At 35.4% G+C, this 16,964-nt stretch overlaps 1 protein-coding gene across 1 annotated transcript in view; it reads left to right on the top strand.

Moving 5' to 3' along the window:
- Nucleotides 1–4: 4 nt before the first annotated feature.
- LOC106125657 (irregular chiasm C-roughest protein) overlaps nucleotides 5–16,964 on the top strand; it is a gene marked incomplete at its 5' end in the record, with an annotated part of 37,234 nt that continues 20,274 nt past the window's right edge. Inside the window, 4 exons of the mRNA XM_013322938.1 lie at nucleotides 5–22; nucleotides 2,417–2,567; nucleotides 5,770–5,850; nucleotides 16,714–16,865. Of these exons, the coding sequence (XP_013178392.1) occupies nucleotides 5–22; nucleotides 2,417–2,567; nucleotides 5,770–5,850; nucleotides 16,714–16,865 (402 nt within the window). The remainder of the gene's footprint in view (nucleotides 23–2,416; nucleotides 2,568–5,769; nucleotides 5,851–16,713; nucleotides 16,866–16,964) is intronic.

Below are 16,964 nucleotides of genomic sequence, written 5' to 3'. Positions count from 1 at the left end.
CGCTATTGAACCGCAAGATCAGGTGAGTAAATACAATTTATAGTAAATCATACTTATATACTATCTTACTAATATTATAAATGCGAATGTTTGGATGGATGGATGTTTGAATGTATATCCAGAACGGTTGCATTGATGTCGATGAAATTTAGCACACATATAGAACATAGTCTGGAAGAATACATCGCTATATAAATAAGTTTTTTTTTTAATTCACTGTTAACTGCTAGGAAGTACTTCAAATTATAAAGTTTTCAGATTTAAATTGTTAAAATTTAACAGAACTATGTACTAGCAACGATTAAACGAGGCTAAAGTTCGTGGTAATTTCATACTAATGAATCCCTGAATGAGGAATTAAAAAAACTTAATTAGTGACCTATGTGTTCTTCCAGGCTATGTTCTATACGTATGCCAAATTTCATCGAGATCCGTTCAGCCGTTCCGGAGATACCTTCAAACAAAAACATCCATCTATCAAAACATTTGCACTTATAGTATGAAATAAGATATCCGTGTTAGTGTACGAGTACATAGGTACATATAGTCGAACCTGGATATGCGAGAATCGAAGGGACCGCGAGACTTCTCTTGCTTATAGAGGTGTCTCTCTAACCTTAGTTTCTTGCTTATGAAGGTTTGATCACAGTGTAACTTAATTTGTATACGTAGGTAGTTTTAAACTTTCGTAAGTTTGTAAAACTTGAATAATTCCATCTAATAAAATAGGCCTAACCCAATCTTATATCAAAACGTTAATTAAATCCTTAACATCTAAAATATTCCTACAAATCCCAATAATTTTAACGAGGGTAAATTACTTGTTTGAGTTATTTTGCGAATAAATTATACCGCAAACAAAATGCCTCGCCCAACAAAGTTCATCGATCTTTATATCTTACAAATATTATAAATGCGAATGTTTAGATGGATGGATGTTTGAAGAACGAGAACGGCTCTCGATGAAATTTGGCAAACACAAAGAATGTAGTCTGGAAGAACACATAGGTTAATTTAGTTTTTTTCAAAGTCATCACGAACGGAGTCACGGTCAACAGCTAGTATTTCATAGAAATGCATAACTATAAATTCGTTCCACATATTTCATTTTCATTGTCTTAATTTTTTTTTTATTATCAATATAAAATCTTTTTATTACTGGCAACATTCCATCAATATTTCTACAAACCGATTATCTTGGTATTATTTGTGTTTATACATAAATCTGAATAAATACAGTCCAATATAACTCGTACGTATCAACCGATGAAGAAAAAGAAAAGAGAATCTCAAGCGAACAGCGCTTGAGGCAAGGAATTTTTAATATCCTTGGTTATTTTCAATACATACCATTCATGTCAACTCCAGTTTGCCTACATAAAGAATAATATTGGCCGAGCTTATTAAATAGGTTTTTTTCTGAGGAAAACTTTGATTTATGGCAACATTATTAATATTCCAAACTTTGGTAGCAACTTTGATTTTTGGTATAGATCGAAGATTTTACTTTGACTAACTATTGTTTATTGTCGCAACTCTGTACGCTCGGAATTAAAAAACATAATAAGTCTATATGTTCTTCCAGACTATGTTCTACATCTGTGCCAAATTTCATCAAAATCCGTTCAGCGGTTCCGGAGATACCTTCAAATAAACATCCATGCATGCATCTAAAGTTACGCATTTATAATATTAATAAGATGGTTGTGTTTAATATCAAAAAAGTGTGACAAGATGTGTGTCGTTTCATATATCCTACAATTTAACTGACCCAATGGTAAATTCAAACTAAATTGTGACAGCTCACTAGCGCCTTTCACTAAATCCTTTTACTATAGTCGTTTGCCGCCAATTTGTCATGTTTTTTTCTCTTAATTGCCCAGAGAAAGCTTATTCCATTATAATTATTATCTACAACTTTGATTAAAACACAAAAATTTATACTAATCAAAGAATAATTTTTAATAAATACCAAACGGTAACATCTGTGTACAAAGATTCAATGATTTTTAATCTATGATATTTCGAATGCTTACTCTATGATATTTTGACTGTTTATTCTTTGATGTTTTTATATTTCGTAATTTCAAATTAACTTTGCATTTTCTTTTCTACCTTACTTTGGTTAAGTAAATGTTAAGTTCTTTGAAATCGTAAAGTGATATATATAATCAAAATTATTGTTGAAGATAACTTCAAAATGAAACTTAGTTATTTTTAATTCATAATATCGTCTGCGTTCATGTGAGTTTATGAAAAATTCTTAACTTTTAATTTTAAACACAATTTTACCTTATCTTACTAATATTATAAATGCGAACATTTAGATAGATTGATGGATAGATGGGATGGATGTTTATGGAAGGTATCTTCTGTACAGCTGTCTTTCTTTCTAAATGTATAAAAATGTTTACAGAGTGCAGTCGTCGGATCCAGGGTGACTCTACCCTGTAGGGTGGAAGGCAAAGTGGGGCAACTGCAATGGACCAAAGATGACTTCGGTTTGGGAACTCATAGACATCTCACTGGCTACGAGAGATATAAAATGGTCGGAAGCGATGAAGAAGGTAAGACACTAACTGATATTTGAGTTGGCACGTCGGGAAGGAGTGTATTCTTATGTTTGACGTGCCAGCTCAGGCACCGTTTTTATTATTTGCCAGAGACTAGTTTTGTAATCGATGTATTGCGGGAATTTAATTAATTTAATTTGTATTGATTGTGTTTGGGTAAATTATTTTGATATTAAGATTAGAATTTGTATCCTTTCTCTTACTGAAGAAGACATTATTTTCTTAATCTTTTCATCATGTTATAGTTGGAAAAGGCGTGTTGTCGCCCTCGACCCCGTCCACGCGGAATTAAAAAAAAAAACTTAATCAGTAGCCTTCATGTTCTTTCAAACTATATATATATACCAAATTTCGATCGATACAGCCGTTCTGGAGATACCTTCAAACAAACATCCATCCATCTAAACATTCGGATTTATAATATTCTTATTAATATGATTCTTCTCATACATGTTTGAATATCAGTCTGCTATGTACACGAGTTTGTTAATTACACGTGAGTAAATAACATAATAAACGGTTTGTATATAGACATTTAACGTTAAAGCTTTAACATTTTAAGTTAGTAAGACAAAGCTAAATCTAAAATTATTACACGAAACTAAAATAAGCCAGACAAGACTATCGTGTTCGGAGTGTCTTGCTTCCTTAACTATGTTGACTTTGTGCTTCTCGACTCGAGGATTGTAATAAAAATGACTCATATAATATGATATTAATTTCACTAATATCAAATGAAACTAGATATATTTACATTGTTAATTAATGGCTTAAGTAATCTTCTTTTAGAAAAAAAAATAACAGGTTATGTTTGAAATAATTAGCTAAATTTATTGAAACTGTTTAAGTAATATAATAAGTTAAGGTTACGGATTTCCGATCACGAGGTCAGGGGTTCGAAACCCGCCATTCGACTATTGTAGTAAACCATATCCTAGCACAAGCCTAGATATTAATTGGAATGGTAAAAGAAATACTAGTAAATTTACAAAAAAAATCTGCTAATATTTTATAAAAAAAAAATTATAATTGTGAATGTTTGGACAGATGGATGGATGGAAGGATGTTTTTTAGAAGATATATCTAGAACGTTTACATGGATCTTGCTTAGGCGTAGCCTGAAACAACACGTAGACTACTAATGAAGGTTTTTTATTGTTACTAGCTGTCGTCCGCGACTCCGTCCGTTCGGAAAAAAAATCATCATTAGTAGACTATTGGTTGTTCCAGACTATGACAGATATGTATGCCAAATTTCATCGAGATCCATTCAAAAGTTCTGGAGATACCTTCAAACATCCATCCATCCATTTCATTCGCATTTATAAGATATTGAATTAATCAGTGCTTGACCAAAAACTCAATTCAGCGTTGACGGAGTCGCAAACGACAGCTAGTTTCAAATAATAACGGAAAGAATTCGAATCCACTACCACATTGGTAGTCTGTGCGTCTAACTATAAAGCTATTGGAACATATGTTTACGTTATTCAGTTTGAAATCTTTACCAGTCTTTTGTTACATTTCATTTCATCATCATCAGCTCTCTATACGTTCCCACCGAGGGGCGCAGAGCCTACCCTAAGTTAAGGGTGATTAGGTCAACCACGCTGGCGAAGTGCGGGTTGGTTGACTTCACACATATATTTGAATTTTTTCTCAGATATGTGCAGGTTGCATCACGATGTTTTCCTTCACCGTAAGAATGTCGGATAAATGTACATATGTAAATCGGAAATCGAAAAACACATTGGTACATGGCGGGATTCGAACCAAGGACCTGCAGATTGCAAGTCAAGTGCTTGACCACTGAGCCACCGACGCTCACATTTCATTTATTAAGAATTTATTTATTTATTCATATATAAACTAAACATTAACACTAAAAAAATGTTCCTTGATATGCTATCGACAAACACCCACACACGGTGTAGTGAGATTGATAATGGCGCCTAATTTATTTTTAACAGACACCATTTTGAATATTAATTACCCTCATAAATGTCCGAATATAGTATAAGGAAAAGAATAATACGATATACAGTTAAGAAATCGATATAAAAAAGAGGAATTTCAACTACCAGTATCGATTTGGAATTCCCAGACAGCTTTTGCCTAAAACATTTAGATTTTCTTTGTAACAAACTAATAAATATCTTACTATTAATACTATTATTGTTTGTAAATTTGGTATAAATATAGAACAAAGTCTGGCAGAACACATAGGCTACTAATTAAGTTTATATGCTACTATTTAACATCTTCGCACGAATTGGCCAGGTTCGCCCGGTGAAATACCACCACCACACAGAAAACAGGCGTGAAGTGGAAGCAATTCCGCGTTTCGTCTGATGAGTGTGCGTCCCGGAGGCCTAATTTAGTCCTCTTTCCCTTCCCACCCCTTTCTTATAAGGAAGGGATGGGAAGAGGAAGTGGACTTTCCGGATGAGAGGATGCATGGAAAGGGAAAATATTTTCTTTCTGTACATCCTCTCCTCCGTCGATTAAAGGTAGGCAACGCATATGCAATTGCGTTTGTCTATGGGCAACGGTCACTTTGCTACTTCAGCGATTTCAGGTGGCCACTCGCTCGTTTGCTACCTTATGATATAAAAAAAAAGTTTTTTTTTAATTTCGCGCAGACGGTGTCGCGAGTCGAGTACTACATACATCTGCTTAGTAAAACAACTGTATTTCGCTCGCAAATTTACATCAAATAATTTGTTATTTTGCAGTTTGATTCAATCTTATAATGCTTTTCAAATAATAGTGTGCATGTACGCCATATTGTGACGTCATATATTTCAAATCGGAATGTCCCTGTCAATAAAACATCTTACACATTTTTATTTGGAACGTATTATATGGGTACATTATTGTTTTGTTCAGTTAACACATAACTAAAACATATTGTTATCCCTGTTTTCAGTGTTTCAAAGGTAATGACAGGGATGAAAATACGTTTTATATATAGAGAGTAGCTGTCGCCCGCGACTCCATCCGTGCGGTATCAAAAAAAAGTTAATAAGTAGCCTACATGTTTTTCTATACTATGTTCTACATCTATGCCAAATTTCAGCGAGATCCGGAGATAGCTTCAAACATACGTCCATCCATATAAACATTCGGATTTATAATATTATTAATATTTTGGTCTCAGAAACCCACGGTTAGTAATATTTTTTTCTGTTCACAGGCGATTATTCCTTGGATATCAGAGAAGTTGCATTGGAGGATGACGCTACATATCAATGTCAAGTCAGTTCAGGTCCTAGGGGTAAGCTATTTTATTTTTTTATAGCAAAAAAACTATTTCTAGAACTAGTAACTGTCTAGTTAGTGATGTGGTCGAAGGATGGCATATACTAGCCTATTCACCCTAATCTTGAAGATGCCCACGTTATAACTAGGCGAAAAAACAAGCTTACACCTAAGCAACTTATTCCAATCCTTGAAAAAGTTGTGATATTATTTATTTGTTATGCGATTTATTTGTCGAATGACATCACCATTGCTAGTACATCAGAAGTAGGTCTAAAAAGAGAAAGGTAGAAAACGTTGAAGATGACAACAATAATTAAAATCTTTGGTGGACTAAACCTGGGCCGTTTACCCTAACCGTCGGGAAGATGATTACGTTACTGTCTCTTACTGTGGGTTTCCATTGTCGACACCCTCTTATAAGTATATACTGTCATCCCTTTTATTCTTATTAAAAAAAGTGAAATAACAAACTAACGATGTACTAACGCGTAGTCCGGTGTATCAACTTGTTTCGGGCCTATTCACAACATTTATATATTTTTAATTAAATACTCCCTTTTTTTTAGTATTTCGAATAAGGTAAATATTCAATATATGAAATAAAGTTATCTTTATCAAAAAGAGATATTAGAAAAATGTTTCTTTGATATCGGTTAAATAAAATATATAACGTCCAAATGATGTTCAAAGGGAAATAATCTGACGTCGTGTTCTAGGATATTCCTTTGAGGGGATGCCTGAGGAATACTTATGTACACAAATATTTACTTGAATATCTTAAAAAAAAAGTTTAAACAGGTGTTAAACAAAGGGAATAAGTAAGGAATGAGTATAGCATCATTAGCTCACTGTATGTCCCCACTGAGAGGCTCGGAGTCTACCTTAAGTTAGGGGTGATTAGGTCGTAGTTATATAAACTAAGTATAGTATATTAGACAAAAGATACGTAATTGAGTAAGAAATTTTAGCGTAGTATAATGCGGAGAGATCTTACAAATATTATAAATATGAAATTTTAGATGGATGGATGTATGTTAGAAGGTAACTGCCGAACGGCTGAAGGGATCTCGATGAAATTTTTGGCTGAAATTTGGAAGAACACATAGGCTACTAATTAAGTTTACTTTTAATGCCACCCGGACGGAGGTCGCTGGCGATAGTTTAAAATAATGTTGTGTGTGTTTACCTAAAGAAATAAACACTTATACGCTTTACAATCTTACTTCTTACTAATATTATAAATGCGCAAGATAAGATGGATGGATGGATGTTAGTTTGAAGGTAACTCCGGGACGGCTGAACGGATTTTGATGAAATTTGGCACACATGTATAATAGAACATAGTCCGGAGAACAATTTTAATTTAGCGTTGACGGAGTCGCAGGCGACAGTGTTTGCATAGATTTGTTCAGGATACTTTTAAAAGCGCATATATTTTAGCATTGTTTAAAACCAGTAGTCTCTCAAAGCGTCGGTGGCTCTTGCAGGTCTTGGGTTCGAATCCCGCCATGTACCAATGTGTTTTTCGATTTCCGATTTACATATGTACATTTATCCGACGTTCTTACGGTGAAGGAAAACATCGTGATGCAATCTGCACATATCCGAGAAGAAATTCAATGATATGTGTGAAGTTAATCAACCCGCATTTGGCCAGCGTGATTGACTATGGCCTAGTCACCCGTGACTTTGAGTAGACTCCGAGCCCCTCAGTGGGGACGTATAGTGAGCTGATGATGATTTTTTTTTATATCATAAAGTGGCATACGAGCGAGCGGCCACCTGAAATCGCTGAAATAGCGAAGTGACCGTTGCCCATAGACATACGCAATTGCATATGCGTTGCTTACCTTTACTCAACGGAGGAGAGGATCCACAGATTCCCTTCCCATGCATCCTCTCACCCGGAAAGTCCACTTCCACTTCCCATCCTTTCCTTATAAGAAAAAGGATGGGAAGGGAAAGAGGACTATGTTAGGCCTCCGGGACGCACACTCATCAGACGAAACGCGGAATTGCTTCCACTTCACGCCTGTCTTCTGTGTGGTCATGGTATTTCACCGGGCGAGCCGGGCCAATTCGTGCAAAGATGTTAAAGCGGGCTCTACCACTGTTAAAATGACGACTCACTCTGATGATGACTCAGTTTAATTGTTAACAATCCGTCACGCGTCCCTGTCTACTAATATCTCGAAACAGTCCCCTGTTTGGTAATTGTTTTTTGTCCCTACAGTTTATTTAGGGTTATGAGGACAACATGTGCGGGGACTTAGGGTTGTTATGACCGAGATTTATTAGACAAGTTTTACTTGCGCGTTAAATTATTACACTTGTTTTAATTATTAAGATAAATTCGATGAGTTATTTTGATAATTATATTGGGATTTCATCGTATTGATACTTGAAGCTAATTTGTAGTCCTTTTAGAATAAGTGCGGGGACTGATGCAATTTGGTATTTGATTTAAAGTTAATGAGCAGAAGTGCAGGTTTATTTATGAAAAAGAAGTAATAAATAGTGTATATTATGGTCAAATTTAGTCCAATGGGAGACCACTAGCACAAATAAAAAGTCTTACTTACTTAAAATGTGGAATAACATTAAGAATTATCCTAGAGCTCATCTAGCCTATGTTTGAAGGTTAAACTTGGTTACTCTAGTGTTGCAGATGACAATGGGGTTTAGACAAATGCATTCGCTTTTAAGCGATTCCATAACGAACTTCAAAAACGTTAGATAAGCCACGTGATTGTCACGCGTCATTCCATACATTTTTGAAGTTCGCTATGGAATCCCTTCGAAGCGAATGCATTTTGTCGAACCCCGCATAGGCGTCGTATTAACTGATATTAGGCCATCTAATCGTTTGCCCTTATAAAAAAGAAATGCGTGTTTTTCATATTAATAGTTGAAAATATTTATACATTAATAAGATATTAGGACCTCGGATATATCTGGTTTTAATAACATATTTCTAATCGGTGTTTCGTTATCGTCTTTATTATGTTCATCATCCAATTGGTCGAATGGTTTGAGCGTGAAGAAGTAAGAAACATACAAACACACTCACAAACTTTCGCAATTAATATTAGTGTGATTGCTACAGTAAAGAGTACGCAGGTTCGAAGTACTTTTTGAAGTGGTACGCAACAAAAACTAATTGAGAATCACTGTGTTAGATTATTAGGTATAGAATATTTTATTAGGTTGCACTTTGTATATTTTTTAAAAGGCGACGCCGAGTTGCCAGTAAGCTACCTATCTAATAACTGTGTAGCATTAAAACACAACAAAGTCATTTGCGTTTTTTTAATCTGTGAAAGAAATGTAAAAGACTTTTCATTTCGCAGCCCTAACTTCTGTTAATTACGACGGACAGTCGGGGAGAGGTGACTCTATAAATAAAATGCTTTGAATACAGAGAAATGGACTAAGCACAACGCCGACCTTTTACTAAATAAACTCTGCTTGTCACGGGATTAATGGCAAATACATGTCCATGGTAACGCGTAGACTCAAGAATCAACACACACGAGCACACGAGTAAATTTTGTAATTATTAGAAGGGAATGAGCGTTTTGGTGGGTCCTGTCTCTTTATAGTCAAAGATAGGATGAGTCACGCTCGACTTTGTAAATAAAATGTGACAGTCGTCTCATAGCTGCAGTCTTTGAGACTGAAATAATATCATTTGGCGAAACATTTTCTGGTATAAAAAAGTTAAAACTTATTTTATGTTCATATTTCAGTTTTACCTCTAAAGTATATTCACATTTTTTATAAGGTCTGATGCTAACGGATTGGAAATATTGTAACAGTGGTAGATTGCAAGTTCATCAAATCATGATGTCTTCTGCCTTAAGGTGGCACAGATAAGTTGAACACAAAGTATATAATTTGACTCATAAAATCGTTTTTCATATGTCTTAAAAAACTGTAATTATTATTAAATATTACAAAGAGCTATGAGATGTCCTGCATGTCCGGGACTGGGTTGGGACGGCGCTGAATCGTTGAAAGTTGAGACGCTGCGTCACTCCAGTTATGAAAGATTTGGTCGCGGACGAGAGCGAAAGCGTGCCCGTGGCCCCGTCCCGATGCGTTGGAGGAACAGAGAGATTTAGTGGGTATGCCTTCGCTATTGAGGAGAATCCCACATAACTACCGCGTCCCTCTCGGGGCGCGGAGTATGCATAGAGCATTCCTCTCTAGAAAAAAAAAAGTTAAGAAAGATTTAAATAATTTTCGTGTTAAAGTCAATAAAAATCTTCTAACAATCGACTTCAAATACGTAAAAGTATAAATATTATGAGTGTAGATAACAAACATTTTCAAAGACCAAACAATTTTTACAATACTTTTAATGCACGCGTCAACTTCACCTTAGCATAGAATGACTAATAATCAGTTAGGGAAGCCATGAAAAAGTTCATACAATGAAATCCTAACCGTTTTGAAACCCGAAATATGACAGGGGGAATGCCGTTGTAGGTATAGTCGACAAATGAGATGTGCCCTTTTAACACTGAATAATTTAAACATCAATTTAGTAGACATCAGACATAGACTTTCTAAAAATAGTACCAACTTAGCTATGACTTAGTTACCATGTGTTCTTTGATATTTGCTGCGTTTGAAAATATTCTTCTTGCTACAAATAAAACAAAAACTGTCAATTTTTTTTTCATATTATTACAAGAGCTATTTAGTTTCTTTTAAATACGTTCATTTTACTTATAGATATTGCTTCATAAAGGTTTTCGGATATTAGTACTAGTCCCTCGGCTTTGCTCGGATAAGCAAATTATTTCTTTGTTGCTCACTGAAAAAACTGGATTTAACCTCTATAAATAATCAATTAAATCTTTATTAAGAGTAGTCGTTGAAGATTCAATGTTATTTTGTCTATTAGCTGTCGCCTGCGACTCTGTCCGCCAGGAATTAGACTACTAATAAGTAGTCTATGTCTTCTTGCAGACTATGTTCTACCGAAGATACCTTCTATAAAACCATCCATCTAAAGTTTCCAATTTGTAATATTAAAATTAATACAAATTCAACCTTTGATGTTTCATGTTAACAAATTCGTTCTACCCATTAATTCAAACACTATTTTCTTTGACATATTATGGAAAGAATCGTCTACCACGTCCCAATAAAGCAAGCAACATCTTTATAGTACATTTCGTGTAAACGTGACACGTGTACTAAGTCCCAACTAACATAGAAGGAGGTTATTTTATTCCGTTGCGATAATAAACTTTATTCTGCTGAAACAATCGTATTGTCCTCAGTATTCTGACTTGCAAATTGTTGAATGATTACAAAGTTGTTTAGGACTGGCATTAAACGCGTCAAAAAAAAAACCAATAAGAATTCATAGTAGGTATACTTTAATATCAACCAGTGACTCCATCAGCGTGGAATTAAAAGTAACTCAATTAGTAGTCTTTGTTCTTCCAGACTATGTTCTACGTCCATGCCAAATTCCAGCGAAATCCATAAAGCCGTTCTCGAGATACTTTCAAACAAACATCCATCCAAACATTCGCATGTATAATTATTCAGACAACCTTTTCTATCATCTCATCATCATCAAACCTTGCCCTTACAATCAGCATAGTATGTACTCCATACATCTCTATCTGCCTTAATCACCTTCTTACACATATAAAAGACAGACAGGCGTGAAGTGGAAGCAATTCCGCGTTTCGTCTGATGAGTGTGCGTACCGGAGGCCTAATTTAGTCCTCTTTCCCTTCCCACCCTTTTTCTTACAAGGAAAGGATGGGAAGTGGAAGTGGACTTTCCGGATGAGAGGATGCATGGGAAGGGAAAATATTTTATTTCTGTGCATCCTCTCCTCCGTCGATTAAAGGTAGGCAACGCATATGCGATTGCGTATGTCTATGGGCAACGGTCACTTCGCTTTTTCAGCGATTTCGGGTGGCCGATTGCTCGTTTGCCACCTTTTGATATAAAAAAAAAATATCCATTCACACATTCCATACTTTCTTTGGTCTTCCTCTAACTTTGTAGCCAATATACTTCCATTGCTTTCTTATATACAAATATTAGACGAATTTTAGTGCAGCCGTATCTATAAATAAGTTTAACAGTACACCAACAAGGCAATTGGTAGATGCATTGCAATACGTTACAAGCAATCTGTCTGGAAATTTAACGTCTGGAATAGTTCACAAGCACAAAGCTCGTTGTGAAATTTCACTCAGCTTTTACGACGCCCCCGAGATAAGACGGTACGTCGGATTCTCTCATTTTACTACCATAACTTCAAATGACAATAACTTTGAATTTACAATGGCGCTGCGATGTAAAATCTAGGATCCGACAATTATCTGCAACATTGCAATACTATCGAAAAGTTTTTTTTTTATATTTGGAGTGCGACAAAGATCTCTTTGAAAATATAATATCTTCTAAGAGATGTAACTCGTTTTGTTGTTATCGAATTATTATAACTCTGGCTATCGCCCGCGAGTCAGTCCGATCGGAATAAAAAAAAATTGTCAAGATCCATTCAGCCGTTCTGGAGATATCTTCCAGCAAACATCCATCCTTCTATCCAAACATTCGCATTTATAATATTAGTAAGATGGTCACATTTAGAAAAGGAACTAAGAGAAACTACAGGGGGATCGATTTAAGCAGTAGGCTATTATTATTTTTACTACCAGGAAAAGGTTCTTATGAAAAAATCAATTCCAACTACCCTCACGCGTTCCTGAGAAAAAGAGTCTTGACATGCAGACAGACGGACAACAAAGTGGTCCTATTAGGATTGTTTTTTTTTCATTTCGATGTACGGAACCTTAAGAATATTAGGATATTTTAAATCAGGCATAGTCTGGAAAGCTACTCATTAAGTTTGCTTTTAATTAGAAAATTATGAAACATATACAGTTACCTTAATTCTCATTATCAGCTCACTATACGTCCCCACCGAGGGGCTCGGAGCCTACCCTAAGTTAGGGGTGTCAAGGCCATAGTCAACCACGCTGGCCAAGTGCAGGTTGGTTGACTACACACATATCTTTGAATTTCTTCTCAGATAACTGTAGGTTGCATCACGATGTTTTCCTTCATCGCAAGAACGTCGGATAAATGTGCATGTGTAAATCGAAAATTAAAAAACACCTTGGTGCATGGCGGGATTCGATCCTAGGACCTGCAGATTACAAGTCAAGTGCTGAAACCACTGAGCCACCGACGCTCTAACCTTAATTCTAAAGTAATAAAATTGGTGCGTCATTTTTAAAACGGTCTCATTAGATTAACTATAGCTTCGTCTATACAGCTCCAGTTTATTAGCATAATAACTCGTTAAGCCGGCCATCACTGGTCAAACTTGTATCTGCTTACTCAACCTTAATTGGAACATTAATTTATATCGATTACACTTAACTGTATTTTAGATTTACTTCGCTATATAATTGTAAATAATTTCATTGATTATTTGATTACAGTTTTATCAATGTATGTACTAATTGTCGCGCGCGAATTAAAAAAAATAACTAAATAAGTAGCTCATCTGTTCATCTAGAGTATGTTCTACATCCATGCCAAATTTCAGCAAGATCCGTTGAGCCGTTCTGTAGATATCTTCAAATAAACATTCATCCATCTGATCAGAACATAGTGTGGAAGAACACATATGCTACTAAATTTATTTTTAATTCCATGCGGTCGAAGTCGCGGGCAATAGCTAGTACTTAACGAAGCGTAAGCAATAACTAGTTTAAGCTACGGTAATAGGTTATTTAAAAAGTTAAATGAAGCCTAAATTGAAACTTTTCAAACTGTACGTTTAACTATAATTTACGATTTTATCTCTTCAACTTTCAGCGTACGCTCTATTTTAGTTTGAATATGCTTCAATGTTCTCTCATGTTTTACTATCCACCATCACAACCACAGAACTAAACTCGCCGTGTAATTTCATTATAACGCTAAATCCAAACTAAAAGCTTGTCTGTTGGTATGAAACTAGAATAATTATTGTCTTAAATATATTACGAATCAAATTTTATTAATGTTACCTACAGATAGTGAAATTTGAACAAATATAAGTTGCCTTTTTTTATGCATACTCCGCGCCCAGGGGGGGGACGCGGTAGTTATGTGGGATTCTCTTCCGGATGGAAAGCATACCCACTAAACCCCTCTGTTCCTCCTACACACCATGGCGAGGCCACGGACACGCTTGCGCTTTCGTCCGCGACCTCGCCTGCGTCAGCTGCCGAAGCAGCTCCCAAGATATAAGTTGCATGAATTGTTTATCGAAAGAGTTCACTAAGGGACATGTATTGATACTTAGTGCAGCTTAATTTTTAATTAATGTTCAGGTTGCTGCCTATATATAATTTGCTTAGTCATATCAGGCATAGGATACAAAATTTCAGTGAAAACCGAATTTTGGAGACAGTTAAAATTTCGCATAGTTGTAGAACATAGCCTGGAAGAATACATAGACTATAAAGTGTTTTTGTTTTTAATTTCACTCAGACAGAGTCGCTGGCGACTAGTAGTCTTAATTAACGTCACACTTAACAAAGATAATGTTTTAAAAGTTGCAAGTAACAAAACATGAAAGGTTAATTATTACGTCAGATTTTTTTAAGTAAATAGGTGGCCAGTTCGTCTATAAATCTATCTATTGTATGAGTTATTATAGATCGAAAATATAAACTGGAGATAGGAAGTCAAAAATTCATTTCCGTGGAACAATATTTGTTAAAACAAACGAAAATCTCGTCAATATGGAAAATGGAAAAGTTCAATACAAAACATCGGGAAACTTTTTGTGAACGCCAAATGTTCATAGGCAGGATTTGAAATTTTCAATTCCAAAACGATAAGCCAAAAGGCAAGTATTAAAAAGTTTAAACCACCATTGGATATCTGAATGAATGAACATTAAAAAAATGCTTAACTTTTCACTGGCAAAAACAAAAGAACTTCACCAACGAGACTTTTGGTTGTACAATCCGTTTCCACTACAGAAACCTTACCAATATAAGTTCTGGAATGGTCATTTTGTTTCATCATCATCAGCTCACTAAACGTGATCACTCATATCTTTGAATTTCTTCTCAGATATGTCCAGGTTGCATCACAATGTTTTACTTCACCGTAAGGACGTCGGATAAATGTACATATGTTTATCGAAAAACACATTATTGCATAGTGGGATTCAGATCCGGGACTGATTACAAGTCAACTGCCTAACCCCTGAGCCACCGACGTGAAACAGGACCGCTTTATAAAATTGTTATAAATAATTCTGTATCGTTAATTACTTTAGCCATTTAAATAAAATATACAAAGTTAGAAACACGAGAGAGGAATAAGCCGCAGGACAAACAAGATAGTTGTCACACTGTTTGCAAGCTACAACTTTCTGTTGTTTGACTTTGTAGTGCCCTGTTTAAATTCGTCTTGTTCTGCTCTATGAACATCAGTTAATATTGTATTTAGTAGAGTTTTAGTCAGCGACTTTGAATCCCACTAAAGTTTGAATCAGTTCAAAATAATTAAGTTATTAGAAAAGTCGAAACTGGTGAATTTGCTTGAATTGGAATCATGTCCTTGTTCGTGTTTTCATTGAAAATTCTGTGATCAAAATCTGTTACTTATTGTCGCATTTAGAATCCTTTAAAGTTTATTTACAATTGCTTAGTGTAGATTTTTCGTACTAAATATTTTTTTTTATATCATAAGGTGGCAAACGAGCGAGCGGTCACCTGAAATCGCTGAAATAGCGAAGCGACCGTTGCCCATAGACATACGCAATTGCATGCGTTGCCTACATTTAATCGGCGGAGGAGAGGATGCACAGAAAGAAAATATTTTCCCTTTCCACATCCTCTCATCCGGAAAGTCCACTTCCACTTCCCAGCCTTTCCTTATAAGAAAAAGGGTGGGAAGGGAAAGAGGATTAATTTTGGCCTCCGGGATGCACACTCATCAGACGAAACGCGGAATTGCTTCCACGTCACGCCCGTCTTCTCGTCGTGGTATTTCACCAGGCGAGCCGGGCTGATTCGTGCGAAGATGTTAAAGCGGGCTCTACCACTGTTAAAATATACACTAAGGGATTCGAGTTTCTGATAGAGACACCCTTAAGATATTGAACATAGTTGTGTTGAGTCGAGTACAGGGTTGTGAATACTTTTTTTTATCTATATTTTGAAGATTACAACACAAAAATTTATTTGTAACTTTTATAATATAATTATTACATAAGTCTTGATAATTCTTTATCAAAATCTATTACTTTCTTTGAAATTTGTGAAAAAATGCCTTTGAAACTTTTCCAATCAATGCGTTTCTTGCGGAAGCCAGATTTACAGCCGTAGCCGCGAATTGATATACGAAAATAAATCTTGGAATTTCCTTTAAGGGGTTCCGCATTACGTTGGAAATTGTACGGATTCAATCGTAATAAATTCTCTTATTTATATCTATTTCAAAAACCTCTTAGACTAGCTGATTACGTTAACAGGCATCCTATAGCTTAGTAAATGTTTGGGACGGATTTCGTGGTTTTATCCACTATGACCACCAAATCAAAGCATCAGATTTTAAAAAATTTATCATCATCATTCACCATCAGCTCAGTATACCTCCTCATTTAGAGACTCAGAGCTTACCCCTATGTTAGGGGTGACTAGGCCATAATCAACTACACTGGTCCAGTGCAGTTTGCATAAAGATGTTTTCCTTCACTGTAAGAACCAATTATCAACAATAAAATCTTAACCTTTTTATTCTCTAGTATAGAAAACAAAAAGGCATGCGCATAACTAAATTTGTTAACTTGACCAAATTAACATGAACCATTATTTTCTATAAGGTGAACCACCGATCAGATCAAGATATGCCAGACTGACAGTACTCGTCCCTCCAGAGCCGCCGAGGATACTGCAAAGTCCTATACTTCAAGCTGTTGAAGACCAAGAAATTGATCTGGAATGTGTATCTGTAGGAGGAAAACCAGCTGCTGAGGTAAATTTATTTCTATTACTATTCAAATAAGACTCAGAATTAAGTGTCGGTTAGTATATTTTGGTCCAACAAATATTTATCTTGGGTATTTTACACAAC

This window comes from Papilio xuthus, unplaced genomic scaffold (assembly GCF_000836235.2).
Source record: "Papilio xuthus unplaced genomic scaffold, Pxut_1.1 DF825783.1, whole genome shotgun sequence".
NCBI classification, from domain to species: Eukaryota; Metazoa; Arthropoda; class Insecta; order Lepidoptera; family Papilionidae; genus Papilio; species Papilio xuthus.
This window is presented reverse-complemented; position numbering and strand designations above follow the sequence as displayed.